This window comes from Antechinus flavipes, chromosome 5 (genome assembly GCF_016432865.1).
Source record: "Antechinus flavipes isolate AdamAnt ecotype Samford, QLD, Australia chromosome 5, AdamAnt_v2, whole genome shotgun sequence".
NCBI classification, from domain to species: Eukaryota; Metazoa; Chordata; class Mammalia; order Dasyuromorphia; family Dasyuridae; genus Antechinus; species Antechinus flavipes.
In genome coordinates, this window is record NC_067402.1 from 6,448,605 (window position 1) to 6,466,642 (window position 18,038).

Sequence of the window (18,038 nt, forward strand, 5' to 3'; positions counted from 1 at the left end):
TCTTTGTTTTTCTGTGTGTGGGGGTAGGTGTATTTCTCTCTGTGTCTCCCTCTGTCTCTCTCTCTTTGTGTCTCTCTTCTCTCCTGTCTCTGTCTCTTTCTGTCTCTCTCTATTTCTCACTCATTCTTTGTCTTTCTCTGTTTATCTTCTCTCCTCTTTCTCTCTTTGGTTCTCTTTGTTTTTATCTCTAAAAAGAAGGTGAGAAAAACTGGCCACAGTTTCCCATGCAGCCCAGATTTCATAAGATCGAACTTAAAAGAGTTCATAGGAAGAATAGATGGAACCAAATTGACTAAAATGCCAGAGGGGAATTTAGCTAAGAAGGTATGCAAAAATCTGGAATTATGCCCCAAAAGTTATTAAACTGTGCATATCCCTTGATCCAGCAGTGCTACTACTGGGCTTATACCCCAAAGAGATACTAAAGAAGGGAAAGGGACCCGTATGTGCCAAAATGTTTGTGGCAGACCTGTTTGTAGTGGCTAGAAACTGGAAAATGAATGGATGCCCATCCATTGGAGAATGGCTGGGTAAATTGTGGTATATGAATGTTATGGAATATTATTGTTCTGTAAGAAATGACCAGCAGGATGAATACAGAGAGGCTGGGAAAGACTTACATGAATTGATGCTGAGTGAAATGAGCAGAACCAGGAGATCATTATATACTTCAACAACGATACTGTATGAGGATGTATTCTGATGGAAGTGGATTTCTTTGACAAAGAGAAGATCTAACTCAGTTTCAGTTGATCAATGATGGACAGAAGCAGCTACACCCAAAGAAAGAACACTGGGAAATGAATGTAAACTGTTTGCATTTTTGTTTTTCTCCCCAGGTTATTTTTGCCTTCTGAATCCAATTCTTCCTGTGCAACAAGAAAACTGTTTCTGCACACATATATTGTATCTAGGATATACTGTGACATGTTTAACATGTATAGGACTGCTTGCCATCTGGGGGAGGGGGTGGAGGGAGGGAGGGGAAAAGTCAGAACAGAAGTGAGTGTAAGGGATAATGTTGTAAAGAAATTTTTTTTCAAAATTAAAAAAAAAGAAGTTATGCAAAAGTCTGCAAGGAAAAAAAAAGACATACTACTTCTCCTTTCAGATTATTTCCCCATATTCCCATTTGAAATTTGGATTTCTTAAGAGATAATATTCTGGCTCATCTCAGGTAACCTTAAGCAACTTGGAATTGCAGCACAATTGCTCTAAGCTTCTCCGAAGTTGTCCCTAAATGTAGCTCTCTGCTTGGCCCTGAGGGTTGATACCTTTGAAGGATCCTGAAAATCCATGTCTTTCTGTGTCTCCAAGCTCCCATTTAGTAAACTGTATTAGCCTGGTTGATTCTCCCTGATGACATGGTCAATGCCAAAGGAAATGCTGTACTCTCACCAAGCTCACTCCCAATCACTCTTTCTCACAGTGGATCCATGTGCCTTCTCAAGTAGCTTCCAGGGCCAAGAAGTTGCTGAAGCTTTACAGCTGGATCATTGATCCATGGGCTTCAGGAGTGGCTTGCTGTATTGTGCCATGGTCTAGTGGTGTGTCTGATTCTTTCAGCAAAATAGTTCCAACTTGGCCCAGTCTGCTTTCCTCCAGTGGCTCAAGTATAAAATCTCTCTTATCACTTCAGTTCATATTTTGCATGCACTGACTGCTTCAGGCAGAAATCTAGACCTTCTATGTTAACATTGATCAGGTAGGGCTATTATCACATCCTTTTACCCTTATAGAAAGTAACAATAATTCTCAACAGGAAGGAAAATGGAAAAGAGGTGAAGGGAATAGTCATGGGCAGATAAGAAACTCACTTAAATATTAAAAGTTTATATTACAAAGGTAACAAAGTAAGGGAAGTAAGGAAAGAACAAAAGTAGAAAGCAATAGTATGGTATTATTCTTTACGATGGTATTAGGGCTGGTAAAGCTTAGAATGAATTGATTCTGAGGGAAAACCCATCAAAGATCATTTATTAATCACTTACTATATACAAAGCAACTTGTGAGGGACTGAAGATAAAAAAGACAAAGCAAAGTAATCCCTGACCTCAAGAAACTTATGTTCTAAAAGAGGCAATAGCATGTATACTCATAAGAAAATTTAAAACATACATGGAATAATCACCAGGGAAAAGGCATTGGGTAAAAGGGCCAGAAGAAGTCAGCCAGATCTCTTACAAAAAACTGGGAGATGAGTTTTGAAGGAATCCAGGGGTTCCAAAAGGCAGCAGGAAGGAGAAATGGTCAGTATAGAGTCTTAGAGAGGAAAAATAGAGTGTCACATGTGAGAAGGAATAGCAAGAGTATTTCAATTTCACTGGGAGCAAAGGAGGCTCTTAGAAGGGAGGAAGCTGTTCTTCAGTGTAGATGCGAAGGTCCACCCTGGTTCTTTGGTTTATGCTTTTTCTGATAATCATAATGACTTCTGGACAGAAAGAAATAGGCAAAAATTAATAACAAGAAACTGATATTCAAGATGAGAAAACTACTGTGAAGAGATTAGCTGTCCTTGATGACTACAGGTCACTGGGTCAAGATGAATCACATTCTCAGGTAATGAAAGTATAGATAGGTGTGATGGCTGAATCTCAATGGCATGGGGAAGATCGTGAGAGGAAAATTAAAAAAAAAGATACCTTGGACCTAAATGGGATAGATTGACCTGGTTACAGAGAGGGACACACACACACACACAGAGAAAGAGAAAGAGAAAGAGAGAGAGAGAGAGAGAGAGAGAGAGAGAGAGAGAGAGAGAGAGAGAGAGAGATACACAGAGTCAGAGAGAAAGAGATGGAGACAGAGAAGACAGAAGAAATAGAGATAAAGACAGGCAAATTGAAACAGAGACACAAAGATAATGAGAAAGACATGGAAAATGCCTTCTACAAAGGACAAGCCAACCAGCTAGACTTTGTAGCTCAGGCTAAAATATTTCTTTGACCCAGAGTCACAGAAAATGAACAGCTAGAAGAGAAATCAGTAGAATTTCCAGAAGAACATGCAGCGGAAAAAAAAATGATACTGATTATCAAGCTATTAGTTCAGATCAAATTACAGATATAGTTCCCCTTGATTTTAACCAAATATTTGATCAAGTATCCCATTGTGTGCTGGAAAAGATGGTGAGATGAGATAGAAAAGACTAGATCTTGTACCTTCTAGTAGATTCAGAACAAGAAGAGACACTTGATGTAGAACAGTCATTAATGCTTCAGTGTTCTCCTTGAACCTTGATTCCCTTGGTTCCTGTGGTGTCGGCTATGTCCTATTACAAATATCTTTTAATGAGAAATAATACATATGTAAAAAAGAGTTATATAAGTGTTTCATTTCTATTCTTTTAAACTGATCCAACATTTAGCAACAGACATGTTGTTAAAATGGCACACATTTTGGAAGAGTTCTGGATTTTGCATTAATTTGTGAATTCTCTCCCCTTTGAGCACCAAATTTTCCACGTCACATGAAAAAGGAGCATTTTTATCAATGACTTAGACAAAGGAATAGTCGGCACATTTTCCATCGTTTAGTTGATATCAAGCTGAGAGATGTCACTAACTCATTGCATGACAGAATAAGGATCCAAAGAGGTCTTCACAAGAATTGATTTAATTGAATTAAATTTAATTTCATAAGGATAAAGAAACTTCTCACACATATTGGGATCAAGAAAGAATGTCCCAAGAACATGACTGAAAATACAACATGTAGGAAATATGTAAGAAAAAGATCTCGGTGTCTTAGTGATTTGTGAGCTCAGTAGGAGTCATCAGTGTGAAACAGCCTTTCAGAAAAGTTCATGGGATGTGGTGCTACACTAAGGGAGCCCTGCCTTTCAGGAATAAGCAAGTGAGAACCTTGCTGTGCCCACTGTCGTTAGATGAAATCTGGAGAGCTTTGTTCTGTCCCGCTTCTAGCACCACATTTGAAGATCATCAGTTACCTGGAGAGCATTCAGAGAAGTTTGATATTAAATTCATATGAAGTGACTGGGGATATTAAATGTTTAGAAGAAATGACTAGGATGGGGGGAATTTCCTCCTCCTGGAAATGACTTTTATATTTTTTACAAGCAATTAAGTATGCACATCTTGTAAAACTCCAGTGGATTATCATCTCTTTGAAAGCAGGGATTTCTTAGACTCTGACGTAGGATGGATTCATCTAAATATGAGACAGCTTGGTGATATAGTAGATAACACACTTAGCTTGGATTCAAGGAGTTTGAATTCAAATTCTGGTCTCAGACATTTAGTAGTCATGTGACACTAAGCAAATGGACCAGTTTTTTTTTTTTTTTTTGGAGGGGGGGCTCAATATTCTGGTCTGTAAGATGGGTATAATAATAACACCTAACTCACAGGGTTATATTTACGATCAAATGAGATTGCATAAATATGATTCTGAAAGACTTAAAGCACTTTATAAATGCCCGGTACATTGTTATTATTGAGTGGAAAGATCATGTATGTAAGTTTCTTCCCAGAATTTCCAAGTTGGGATGAACTTCAGAGGACCATTCCATTTAAAACATTCAGAATTGACACTGAACCTCTGTGTATTATGTAAGCAAGACAGAGAACAGAAGCCTCATAATCTATTATTCCTGAAAGTTCTGGTGATCTTAATCAGCTCCAAACTGCAAAGTGTTTCTTGATTGTAGTATCACATAGCTGACACATATTGCACTTTGTCCTACTGCGAAGATCACTGTAGTATTGTATATTTTAGTATATTAAGTTTCACAGATTTTTCTTCTTTCTTCTTTCCTTTCCTTTCTTTTCCTTTTCCTTTCCCTTTCCCTTTCCTTCCCCCTTTCCCTTTCCCTTTCCCTTTCCTTCCCCCTTTCCTTTTCCTTTTCTCTTCCCCTTTCCTTTTTCCCTTCTTTCCTTCCTGCCACTCTCTCTTCCATCTAGTACTTGTGAAAATGACTTTTTTTAATTAAGTGCAAAATAAAGATAAAACTTTCTATTCATTCCCATACAATTTTATTTTATAATATATTGACTAAATATTAGGTAATGGTTCATGATTTTATTATAATAAAATATATTATTTACTAAATAAATAATCTTTAATCATCCCAGAGATAGTAATATTACATAGTGGAAACATATTTGGAATTTTGAGTCCACAATGTTAATACTACAAGTTTCAGTATCAGAAATCCAATCGGTACAAGAACATCTCAGTTAAAAAAACTCATACATATGCTTCTTACAAACAGTTAATAGCTAGATTTACATTAAAATTTCTTTTTAGAATATCATGTAATCTATCTCTACTGGAGTTCTCTTAAGCACCGGAAAAGTCATTCCATTTTCCATTTCTTCCAATCTCTCTGTCATAAGAAGCACAGAGAGCAGAATTCTATATTTTGGTAATTAATTTCCTTAAGATAATGCTAGAAACATCAGGTTCTTTAAAATATAGATGAATTTCAAGGTGAGCCCGCTCCTAGCTGTTATTAATGGCCTATGATTTATTGTGACAAGAGGCCCAATCTGAAGCACCCATTATTAGCAGGGCTTTTTATAAACTTTAATTGGCCTCTGCTATAGCAAAACTGGAAAAGGGCCATGGAGAAAATGGATTCACCTCTGGAATTGAAAAGAATGGTCATCACTAGGTCTTATAGACCTTGTGCAAACTGTCTGAATTGTGTCCTTGGAAGACAAGCCAGCCCTTCCTTAAACATACTCTAATGTCTATGGGGTTATTTTTCTTTTCAGGGGATCTCATAGCACCTAATCCTGGCTACACAACCAAAACAAATGTGAACATCATCACTTTTGATTTTTTCCTGTCCCTCTTTTCCAAAGACCTGTTTAAGCAATATTCTATCAGCCAAAATGGACCAAAACTATATGCCAGTGCTATTCAAGAGAAGCACATGGGTCCACAGCAAATTTATTCTTTAACTAAATGATCCCATTTAAAGCCTCATTGTAGTTAAAAGAACTTTGCAGTCTTTTAAGCATTTCACTGTCGCATTTATTACGATATATTTTATAAATCTTTCTGTCCTTTTCAAACTCCCCATGATGCTCTTCTGTCCCACCTCTCCACTGATTTCATTGAAAAACAAAAACAAAAATGAAACCTGAGGCCATTTTCCAAAGTATCCTTTTCTCCTCTCCTCTTTTCATATTTTCAGACATCACGATATACAATCTCCTTCTATGCCCGTGTTGGACATCAACATGTGGCCCCTATTTTTGCTAAGGAAAAACTTACTATATGATCCTTTCTCCTCTCTTTTCCAGCATAATGTCCTCTGTTCAACTTCAATTCTCTTGATCTTAATTTCTACATTTCTACTAGTTCCTTTCCTACTTCCTACAAACATGCTCCTGAATCCATCATCATAAAAATGAGTAAATGAATGAATCAACAAATAAATACAAAAAAGTCCTCCATTAGAGCCACTTATTACCTATTATCTCTTATACCACATCACTACTTCATAAGTAAAGTCTTTGAGCAAGCTATTTATCTTCTCTGCCTCAACTTTCTCTCTCCTCATTCTCTTGTAAACCCTGGACAATCTACTTCCAACCTTAGCATTTAATTGAAACTGCTTTCTCTAAATTGTCAGTAATATTTTAATTGGCATTCATTATGGCTTTTTCTCCATCATCATCTCTGTTGATCTTTATGCACCTTTTGACAATGTCAATTATTCTCTCCTCCTAGAAACTCCATTTCTAGACTTTCAGAATGCTGTTCTCTCCCAGTTCTATCTCCATTTGTTCAATCATTCCTTTCCAGTTTCCTTTAAGGGGTCTTTATCCAAGTCAAACCTAGTCAAGGTGAATGATACCTCCCTCCCCCACCCCCACCCTTAGGGTAGCTCTGGACTCCTTTCTATTTTCCCAGCATACTTTCTCACATGGTGATCTCCTATTGGTTCAATAATTTCCATGTTAGTAATTCTCAGATCTATATTATTCAGTCCTAATCATATTACTGAGTGCTAGTTTACCATCATCAACTGCCTCTCAGATATCTGGAAGACATTTCCAACTCAATTTTTTTCAAAAGAGAACTCATTTTCTTTCTTTCAAAATCCTCCCTTGTACCCAATTGTGTTATTGTCATCAAAAACACATGGCCCTCCTCATCACTGAGGTTCTCCACCAATGTTATCTTTGACTCTACAACCTTCCCCCACATATACAGTGTGACCAGATTCTGTCATTTTTATGTCTGCAAAATAAAAGCAAGTGAGTGCTTGCTATGTAGGAGTGCTAAGTGCTGGAGATGAGACAAAAACAGTCCTTGCTTTCAAGGAGCTTATAACCTAATGAGAAGAAATGTGAAAAAGTACACATATAGGGTCAACATAGTATGAATAGGAGATAATCTCCACAACTTTCATGGATTTTTCTTCTTTTCTTTGCTCATATAACCACCCCCTCTTTCTTTTACACTGTTCTAACCACCTTCTAATGGGCTTCTCATCCCTGCTTTCAAAAGGATTTCCTAAAGCACAGGTCTGACCATGTCTCTACTTCTCTATTCATTGGAATCCAGTTCCTCCCTAGTATTTCCAGGGCACTCCAAGCTCTTTATAAACCCAATTTCTTTCCAGTCTTCTCACCCTTTATTTCCTCTCAGTATTTTATAGGCCAGTAATAATGATCTATTTGGGATTCTTCCCACAGGGCGTTCTCTCTTTCCATGGAACTGATTGTCACCCATAGGTAGGTGATTATGTGGCGTCCATTAAGATGCAGCTCATAGACCACTTTCCTGAGGACCCTCCCAATCATCCTTCCAACTTCCCCAATGCCTTTCCTCTATATTATCTTCCCTCCTATATTGAATATATGTATTCATTTTTGTGCTGGCTCTCTTCTTAGAGGGTAAGCTCCTTGAAAGCAGGAAACATACATCCTGGGGAAGTTGAATGGCCATCCTGCACCCCAATTGACCAATCTATAAGATGAACATCAAAATATCCACTTTGCCTTTCTCATCAAGTTATTGTGAGTAAGGTTGAAAACATGCTGTAAAAACTTAAAAAAACTGTAAAACAAGTATTATATAAATGTCATCAATCATTATAACACATGCAAATTCTCATTTTTCTCATGGTCTAAATTTATCAAATGTGTATTTGTAAGATTGACCTCGAGGTAATTTTTCCGCACAAATATTAGAGAATACCTTATCCCCAGATCGTTGGTGATAAGCAGACAGATGTAGTTCCCTACCAGATCTCTTATCTGCACAGCCTTTTCACCATAAATTCTTATTTACCAACCATCCAGAAAATATCAGTTAAGTACTCACTTTGTACTATATGCTAGAGGCACAAGGAATAATGCTGAATGTCATATTTCTAAGGATCTGGTCTCTTTTAAGATAATAGAAATAGAAATCTCCTTGCTCTGACTCTTTATGGCATATGAACATTGACTGTATACAGAGACAATTTTCATGGCTATGGTATAATCACATACTGAATGAAGGGTTATTCACTTAACCCTTTGAGTTCATTCATTAAGAACTTACTATGGGCTAGACTGTGCTAAGCACTGATATAGCTTACACAAAGTCAAGGTTCCAAAAGCCTCGGCAGGCAAGATCACTAGGCTGAGTCTAACAAGATGAAAAGGAATAAGAATGGATGCCTTGGGAGGTAATGGGCTCCCCTTCCTGGGAGGTCTTCAAGACAAGGTGAACAGCCACTTTTTGCAGGGATCTTCATGGGAAATTCCTTTTAGTAGATACTGGCTAAGGTCCTTTCTAACTTTAAAATTCGCGCTACACATTTGCACATCTGACTTGCTAAGTCTGGTCAGTATACATCCTCCACCTAAAAGTGCCACAGATTTCCCTTCAGGCCAGACCACCATATCAAGATGGAGCTCCCTCAGCAGCCTCTTGGCATCCTTAGATTGCCTCTACAGCAAATTGGCTTCTCCTTATTCTGCTGCTTTTTAGTGACAGCGGGGTCCTATGCCTGCATTACAGCTGAGGTGTATTACCAAGCCCAAACTTCATTTCTTGATGGGCAATTAGACATGTGAAATGAAATCCTCAGCAAATGTTTTCAAATGTGCCTGATTTAAGTGGCTAAATGAAAACTTTTTAAACATTATGGATTATTTTACTGTGACGAACAGGAAATCACTGTGTCATCCCATAAAGTGATGACACATCTAAAATTGAGCTCAAAGTATTCCTTTGTGTTTGATTTCCTCCAGTTGGAAGCCACAACAGCTTCCCTTTCTTTTCTTTAGAATTTTCCCTGTAGGTAAATTCAATGGAAAATTCACATAGATACTTGGAAACTGTCAGCCCAAGCCTAGAGTAATATTTCAATGAAAGGTAAAGCATCTAAACTTCATTCATTTAAATTTGATATTAAATAGCACCAAAGAACCATGATGTTTTTTCTGACTAGATTGATTGGTTGAGGATTCTCAGTCATGTCCTATTACTGTAAATAAATGACACCAGATGGCCCCCAAAACCAGTAATCATGGACATTTCAGGTCCAGGTAGGGAAAAAGGATTCTGGGATGTCTCACATAAAAATGCCTTTCAAAGGAAATACAGACGCTGAACTAATATTTGCCCATGAAAGTAAAATCACAGTAGTAGCTGTGCTGAAACATAGAGTCCCTTTCTATAGCCATTAATAGCAGCATAAATAACAGATGTCCCAAAAAATCTTAATGCGGTTTAAATGTATTTCTAGCTGGAGATATAGATGTAGGTATAGGCATAGGTATAGAATTTCACACTTTGTAGAAAATAATGTATCAGATCCTGGAAGTAATGCAAACCAAGATGGCAAAATTAAGAGGTAAACTCTTTCCCTTATGGCCAGGATGGATGGGAAGGTACTCCCTCCCTTCTTGATTAAGGAGAAAGATGGAGGAAAGTGAGCCTGTGTATTCTGTGTAACCATCAGAGAACATACCAATTTCCTCTTAAAAGCCCCCAAATCCAAGGAATAACCCTACTGTGGCTCACTCCCATCAATAACAGGGTTTTCTCCTTAAAGTGAGGCATCTGTCAGCAAAAAAATACTGACTCTTCTCTATTTTGCCAGTTTCCCCCCAATATCCGGCTGTCCCCCAAATCACAGCCAGAAGGTTAGCAATGTTGCTCAGTTAGGAAGACATTCACCTAAGAAGAAAATCTTCACTGTTTTCTATCTATTTACAGACACAGACCAAGTTCTCTTCCTTCATCTGCCAATTCCCTGAAACATTGGGACCCTTGGTATCTTCACCACTGCACAATGGTGAGCCACCACTTTGGGCACTTACCGGCTGTTGAACTTCTCCGGGTGTTTCTCTCTCATAATGTGGAATCTGTGGGCAATGGAGGCATCCTAAGAAGGGACAAAAAATCTAACATTAAATACTGTTGTAATGCAGAAATGATCAATTCAAAAGCCAGAGTCTCAGCTTCTAAATGTCACAGGGCACCCCTCTCCATTTGGACATTGGACAAGAAAGGTTCATGACCCAGCCTAAGAAATAGAATTATTTCTGCTCACCTACATTTTCAACATTTAAAAAAAGCCAGATTGTCAATCCTGAAATTGCTTCTGTTTTAAAAAAAAAATCTTCTAATTTCCATCCTTTTCAAAATTTGAACTTGCTTTCCAAACACATTGCCAAGCATAATTTTAAAAGTTTTTGAAGAGGTTGTTAAATGAATATTCACTGGATTTTTTTTTAAGGAAGCAGAAGGCCACGTTTGGAAACCTTTGGGTCACTGTTTTTTATATAAGGTAACAAATAAAGATGTAGGGAATGGGGAAATTTTCATCTAATGAATTATCATTAAAAATAAAGAATTAAGTTCTTCAGAAATCAGTTTTGAAGAACAACTAGATAACCAACAATTGACCATACAGACTCTTATATTGTTTTCTCCTTTCTATTAGGATAACAGAAGGCAAACTACTGTGATCCTTGCAGACAAGAATTATATAATCAGAAACATGAGATGTTTATGGGATATCCAGCCTCTTTGCCAAAAAAGAACTTTGACGCAAAGAGGCACAGCATCAAGGTCCTGATGGTACAATACTTTCTAAAATGGAAGGGTAGTAAAAACATGGACAGAAGTGTCACAATGCGACATCAATATGACACAACGAACAGGCTTGACGTGTATTATATGAGCTCCACCACAGTTAGCAAAAGGATGGGGAATTTCCATGCAAATTTGAAATGATTGGAAATTTCCTTTAAAATGGATTTTTTTCTGCTTCTAATATAGATCAAATACTTGAATGATATGAAAGTAAAAATGACGACCTATCAAGAACCAACACAGAATTCAAATCTAGAAGATATAACTGTAGAATCAACATTCGGAAGGAAGAAAGAGCAAACCTGTGATTTGATATGGGGACAAAATTCCATCTTGCCCATCCCCCTCTTGATTTTATAATTCATGATGTAATCAGTGGGAAATGTTTATCGTTTTTAGAAGGCTATGAAATTAATCAAGATAAACAAATTTTATTAGCCTGAAAATATTCAAGGCAAATCAGAAAGTTGCTTGTTTTAGTCATGAATAATGTTTGAAAATACTCTTCACTGACAGTGCACCATTAACAAATCAGATGAAAAATGTAACTCAAGAAGAGTTGTCTCCATTATGTTTCGCAGATGGAAATAGGGTTTTAAAGCATATTTAAGTTGCATATTTAAAATACCATAAGGAATCGGCCTTTGTCCAGTTTGCAAAGGCAGGAAGGGTATGAATTAGTTCTATTTCTGGTTTATTCTTTAAACAAAAGGAAAATAAAACCCTACTCCTAAAAGCTATTGGTTTGTATAGTGATACACAACACACACAAAATGAGTTATCCTCAATATCCGGATGCAATTCAGGATTTCTCTTCTCTTCTAATAAACTTCCTCTGCCATTTTAATTAAGTTATTCTATCTAAGCTGGTGATCAGTGCTGTTGAAATTACATTGCATTGTAGTCAAAAGGAAGGAATCTCGAGAGTAAATTAACTTGCATCCTGTCAAGGCACCAAGTGCTTGGTCCTTTCCAGCAATAGAATGTCCAAAGGGTTAAATTATCTTCAACAGCATCAGGGTGAACCCTTGTCCCATTTATCAACAACTTTCACTTTACCATTTTAATTAATGTGGGAATGGAGAGGAGGCGGGTTGCTCAGAAACGGGACAGTTGTATGTATGTATGTGTGTGTGTGTGTGTGTGTGTGTGTGTGTGTGTGAAGTGTCTACCTGCATAGGGCAATGGGAGAAAAATGAGAAATTCCTCCACAAAAACAGACAGACTTCTCGCAATGGGCCATTGATGGCCAAAATCTGCCATTAGATATTCCCCATGAGGTCTGGGGGCTCAGCGTGTGTTTGTTCAAAGACAGATAGTTCTTGGAAGGTAGAATGTGTCAGGCACTGAATCTGCCAAAGGTCGAAGAACTTTGCAAATTTTGCTGTGTTATAGAAATTATATAAGTTATGTAAAACTTTATTTTTTAGAAAAATAGCTTTTTATTTTTCAATATACAGACAAATATAGTTTTCAACATTTATAGCTGTAAAACCTTGTGTTCCAAATTTTCTTCCTCCTTTTCCATCTCCCCCCTCTGACAGCAAGTAATGCAATATAGGTGAAACATGTAATTCTTTTTTTTTTTTCCTGAGGCACTTGAGATTAAGTGATTTGTCCAGGATCACATAGCCAGGAAATGTGAAGTGTCTGAGGCCAGATTTGAATTCAAGTCCTACTGACTTCAGGACTAGTGCTCTATCCACTGCACTAACTAGCTGACCTAACGTGTAATTCTTTAAACATATATAAATTAATCTTAAAACAATAAAACAACGACATTTATTAAGTGCTTGCTGTATTCTAGATATATCAAAGATAACAAACTGTTTCTTACTTTAAAGAAACATATATATTCAACAGATTTGGTGGGTGGGTGCATATAAACATATCATAAAATATTGAGAAAACATTTTGGTTGAGGAAAAGTGATAGGAGATACTAGTAACTGGGAAATCTGAAAAAAAAAACCATTATGTAAAAGGTTAAAGGAATACTAGAAAAATTAGCTTTTTCAGGTGTGGGGGAAGAGAATAAATATTTATATGTTGCCTACTGGGTCAGGAGCTGTGCTAAGTTCCTTCCAAAACTTTACAGAAAAGCAGAAGTTCTTTACAAAAATCTTATCATGGTGGGGCAGATGAAAAAAATTCAAATTGCCAAAGGGAACTTCCACTAATCAAAATTTCTTCCACCAAAGCATCTCCACAGCACTTTTAAGAGGTAGCAAGTCAACCATCAATAGTTATCTGAGACACTAAAGTGACTTGCCCAGGAAGATACAGTCAGCACTTTGGATTAGGATGTTGCTTATAACTAGTCCAAGTTTCTTTTCTATTACATCAATTCACTCCCTTCAAATGATTGGGTAATAGTGATAATTGTTTGATTATATTACCCCATGATCATAATTGTCAGATCCTCAGAAGCACAGATCTCTACTACCCTGGGACTTGTTTCAAATCGCTTAGCCAGACATAAACATTGTGTGATAAAGACTAAATCAGACGTTATACTGCCACTTATTGGAGATCGGGACAAGAAACGCTCCTCTTGCCTCTCTCTCCAATGTCTTCTCCACCAACCGACCCATCAACCAATAAGTATTTAAGGGGTACAACCATGTGCCAAGGACTAGGCCTGGGCCTATCTATCCCAAGACCCAAGGCAAGGCTCACCACAAGATCACTTCAGAGTATATTTGAAGTCATTGGTTGGAGGGAGAGGGCCACATATTGCAGTGATCCTGGGGGATCCCAGAGGGAACTTCTAGGAAGAAAAGAAGCTTAAGGCTAAATCTCCTTAATACCTAGGATTCAGCTTCCCCTCTTCCTCTCCACCTTCCTCTCGATGTCCTTTGTCTCCGATTCTCAGTTTCTCTCTGTCTCTCATACAAATCCACATACACTTTTTTTCCATTAGTAATAAACATTAGTAACAATTAATACAGTCACATGTGCTCAACCCAAAGTTTTCTATGATCAATAGCTCCATTAAATAAGCAGAATCATTCTATTCCATTGAATAAACATGGATGGTCTGTGCGTGTATTTATTGAACCCAAACTGGCTAATTATCACCCCCCTCTTCTCCCAGATGCTTCCTCCATGTCACATTATTTGAGACTAAGACCTATTAATTCAGTAGGGAATAAGATTTGAACATCACAAATGAAATCTCAATGATTTATAAGATTGTGGGCATGACATGTGTTACCCAGAATCCTGCCCAGAAACATGACAAGTGAGTGTATGTGTATGGGGAGTATATTTAACTAGGGGCTGCCTTCGGGAGCTATGCCATTGTGTCCCCTTGTCTCTGAGAGGTAGGGAAGAGCAAGAGCACGATAGCCAAGTGGTGAGCTCGTTTTACACACTGGAAACTCGATGGAATTTATCCAAGTGAGAGAACACAGCTGATCCATGTTAGGAAAACACTCAGTACGCGCTTATTGGTGAAAAGAAAACAGAAGAGCATGGACATGATGGCACCTCGGGGTGTCCGGTTCCTTCACTGGACGATGAAGGGCTTGGATTCTCAGATCCCTAAGGCTCCTGCTGGCTCAGTGTCCTACAGCTTCCCTTGGGCTTGTTACAAGGAACAGTTCCCCCCCGCCACACACACACACACTTGTGCAAATACACACACATGCACACATTCACACACACAAGAAAGGGCAATTCAAAGTAGCCTTGGTTCCTGGGGTCATCAATAAGAGGAGAACAGCTATTATTTAGGGAGCACAGATGCACACCCTTAAGTCAGAGGCAGTGGTCTAGGGTTGGGTTTCTGAGGCCCCACATTCTGATCCAGCACTGAGACAATCTTTGGGCCTCAGTTTACTCATCTATAAAATGAACAGGTTGGCCTAGATGATAAAACCTCCAGCCCCAAATCTGTGATCCTATGACAAGGAGGGTGGGGGTGTCTCACAGTCAGCTGCTTTTTATAGTCAAAGGAGAAGGTGATAGTCTCTTGCATGGGCTATCAAAAGGGCCCCAGTGGGCCCATGCTGCCCATTTCTCACGCCCTTCTGGCTTCAGGGATTCCGCCTCAGCCAGTTTCCCATGGATCATGGGAGTTAGACTCATCCAGCTCCTTGCTGGCCTTGATCACTCAGAGAAGAGGTCTGCATGGGGCACAGGTCTCCCTGTAATGAGCCTTTGGGCTTACACAGTTTCTTGGGACCCCAACAGGCTTCAGTCTTCATTGTCTCTGTCCTCTGAAAGTCACACTAGCCAGTGGCTCTTTCCCAGGGTTTTATCCATTCTGCAGTTGGTATCTTGGTGAGTGGAAGCTCCCATTAGCCCCATTCGCCACTCTGATACCACAGTTGTGAGGGTAGCATGTCACTCTCAGTAACTCCTCCTCGAGGGGACGCCCGTTCCAAGCCTTCATTTTTCTAGTTCTGTGGAAGTGGCCTTGGGAGTGGGTTTTGTGGGAACCACAGTGGAAGAAAGCAGAGAGGCTTCTGAGCTTGGAGACTTGAGACAACCAGGTTTGGACACCACTTTTGGACACACTCGGGCACTTTCTGACCTGGATACATCACTTGTGGCCTCCAAGCCTCAGCTTCCTGGTCAGTATAACTCAGTGAATGAACCCTGCCCTGCCTCTGCAGACTGTTCAGCCTCGGAGGAGCTCGTTTCTCAGCCATTCCATCCACAGGCATTTCTTACATGTCCACTGGGGTGTGTGGGAGGCACTGGGGACATAAAGACAGCAGGAAATGGCCTCTGCCCCCAAGAAGCTTATAGAGTCTTGGGGGAGACAGACAGAGGTAGAAAGAGTAGAGAGAGACACAGAGACAGAGACAGAGACAGAGAGAGACAGAGATACACACACACACACAGAGACAGACAGACAAAGAAAGAGAGAAAGCACTGCATCTGTATGGGTACAGGCAGATCTGTGTATCCAGACATGTCGAAGCATTTTCACAATTGGTGCAGTGGGAAGATGAGAAGGCTTTGGAGGGAGGGACCGCACGTGCATGGGGGCTTTTGAGCTGAGATTTGAAGGGATCTAGAGGTTCTAAGAGGAAAGGTGAGGAGGGAAGGCCCCATGTGCAAAAGGCTGATGCTAGGAGACCAACACTGTGAAAACCAGAAGGAAGATCGAGTTGGATAGCAAGAGTGGGAGCCAGGGAGGGTCATCCCACTGTGTTGCTAGCTATCTTCCCAACCTACTGGGCTTGTATCATTTATCAGAATGTTGCTGTCCTCCTTAGGGACTCTGCCTACCCAAAAATAACTGCAACAGAAGTTGGAAGAAGAGACGACCATAGCAGCCACACAGCCCAAGCCTGCCTTAGTTTTGCAGCTAAAGAAACCAAGGCCCAGACAAGCGATGGTGTGAAGGATGATTCAGATAATGATGCTGGAGGGGAGAGCTTCACCAAGGTGGTCCTGACTCTAAACACAGTGCTCTACCTACTACACCCTCCTGTCTCTCCAAAGATGGAAGGAACCATGTTCAGAAATAGGAATACAAAGATGAACTGCCTGGTTGCCTACAAGGGGCTTGGGATCAAATAGCAAAAGAATACGACCAGGAGGGATCCAAGGCAGAGATCTTCATGAGTAAGAAGAGGCTCAGATGAAGGGAAGGAGCCAATGTGGAGGAAACAGCTTGTGGATGGGCTGAAAGAAGACATCAACAAACATACATTGATCACCTGCTGATCAAGGCACAGGGAGTGGCTCTGCTAAAAGTAGAGTTTCAAGAGGTAGAGACAGGAAGGAGACTGGGAAGATGAGAAGGGGAGTAAGAATAGGGGATCATGGGAGGAAATAAAAGTTCACGAATGGAATAAAGTGAATGAATAGTATAGCATATAAATAATCTTTGACTCCCAAGGCTAAATAAACATTCCGTTTCAACTGACATTTGTTGGGGTAACAGACCTTCAAAAGAAAGTTGCCATAAATAAAGAGAATACTGAATTGACTAATTTGTCCCAGAGCTAAAGATAGAAAACCTTGGCTCCAAAGCATCTCAGCACCCGTGTGATCACATGAAACATTTGTGTTCAAAGTCCAGGAAGTTAGACTGGACCTTGCTGTCACTGGGCTGTGACTCCCAGGCACACAAAGGCTCAGAAGGGCTTCATTAAACAGGAAAGGCAAAGTTAATCCAATCAATCAGTTATTCTATTCAATCAAGGACTTCTGAGCTAAATCCACAATTTTCAATTCCATCAAAGCTGGGCCAGTGGTAGGGAAATTTCAAAGCACTGAGGTCAAATCATGAGTCAGACACTGCTTCAGACACACAGGAGACACTTAACATGTCTACTTCGGTTTTAAAAAAAATGGGATAATAATAACATCTTCCTATTTGGGGAAAGATGAATTAAAGAGTCTCCAGTTTATCATCCAAACCCCTCCACAAATTGGCTTTTCAGATATTTCTTATCAGTTCCTTCCATATAACCTAATACTAATCTAATTGGTCTATTGGATGTTTGTTCGTTCTGCCCTGAAATCCCGATATCTCTTTTTTCTAGACTGGTCATCCCTCAGAGACTTAATACTTCCCTCTGTCTCTCAGAAACCTGTCTTCCTTCTAGGCTCAATTCAGAAGTCACTTCCTCTGTGAAACCTTTCCTCATCATCCCTTCTGAACTATTCTACCCTCTTCAAATTTCTTTGGCTTAGATGCCTCAGTTGCTCTACTGCAGCCTACCTTTCCCATGTGCAGGTTCTAGCTCTTCAATATATTATCAACTCCTTGAGTGCAGAAGCTCCTTCAATTCATTTCCCTAGTGCCTACTACAGTGCCTGGCAGACAGTAGCTATTTAATAGATGTCTGTTGATTCAAATTGTTATTAACAGTTTTCCCTAAAACAGATTTCTTTAGGATGCACAAAATCCGAAAACAAGAATAACTCCTTAAATCCCTGCCTCAGATAAATCTCTAAGCTCTTGGGAAGGAATTTGGGGGGAAATGAATGATACAACAT

General features: G+C 39.3%; 1 protein-coding gene across 2 annotated transcripts in view; it reads right to left on the reverse strand.

The window, feature by feature from the left end:
- DGKB (diacylglycerol kinase beta) overlaps positions 1–18,038 on the reverse strand; it is a 683,215-nt gene that overhangs the window by 261,000 nt on the left and 404,177 nt on the right. For both annotated transcript variants that reach the window (XM_052000688.1, XM_052000687.1), the window contains one exon: positions 10,296–10,360. In XM_052000688.1, coding sequence (XP_051856648.1) covers positions 10,296–10,360 — 65 coding nt within the window. The remainder of the gene's footprint in view (positions 1–10,295; positions 10,361–18,038) is intronic.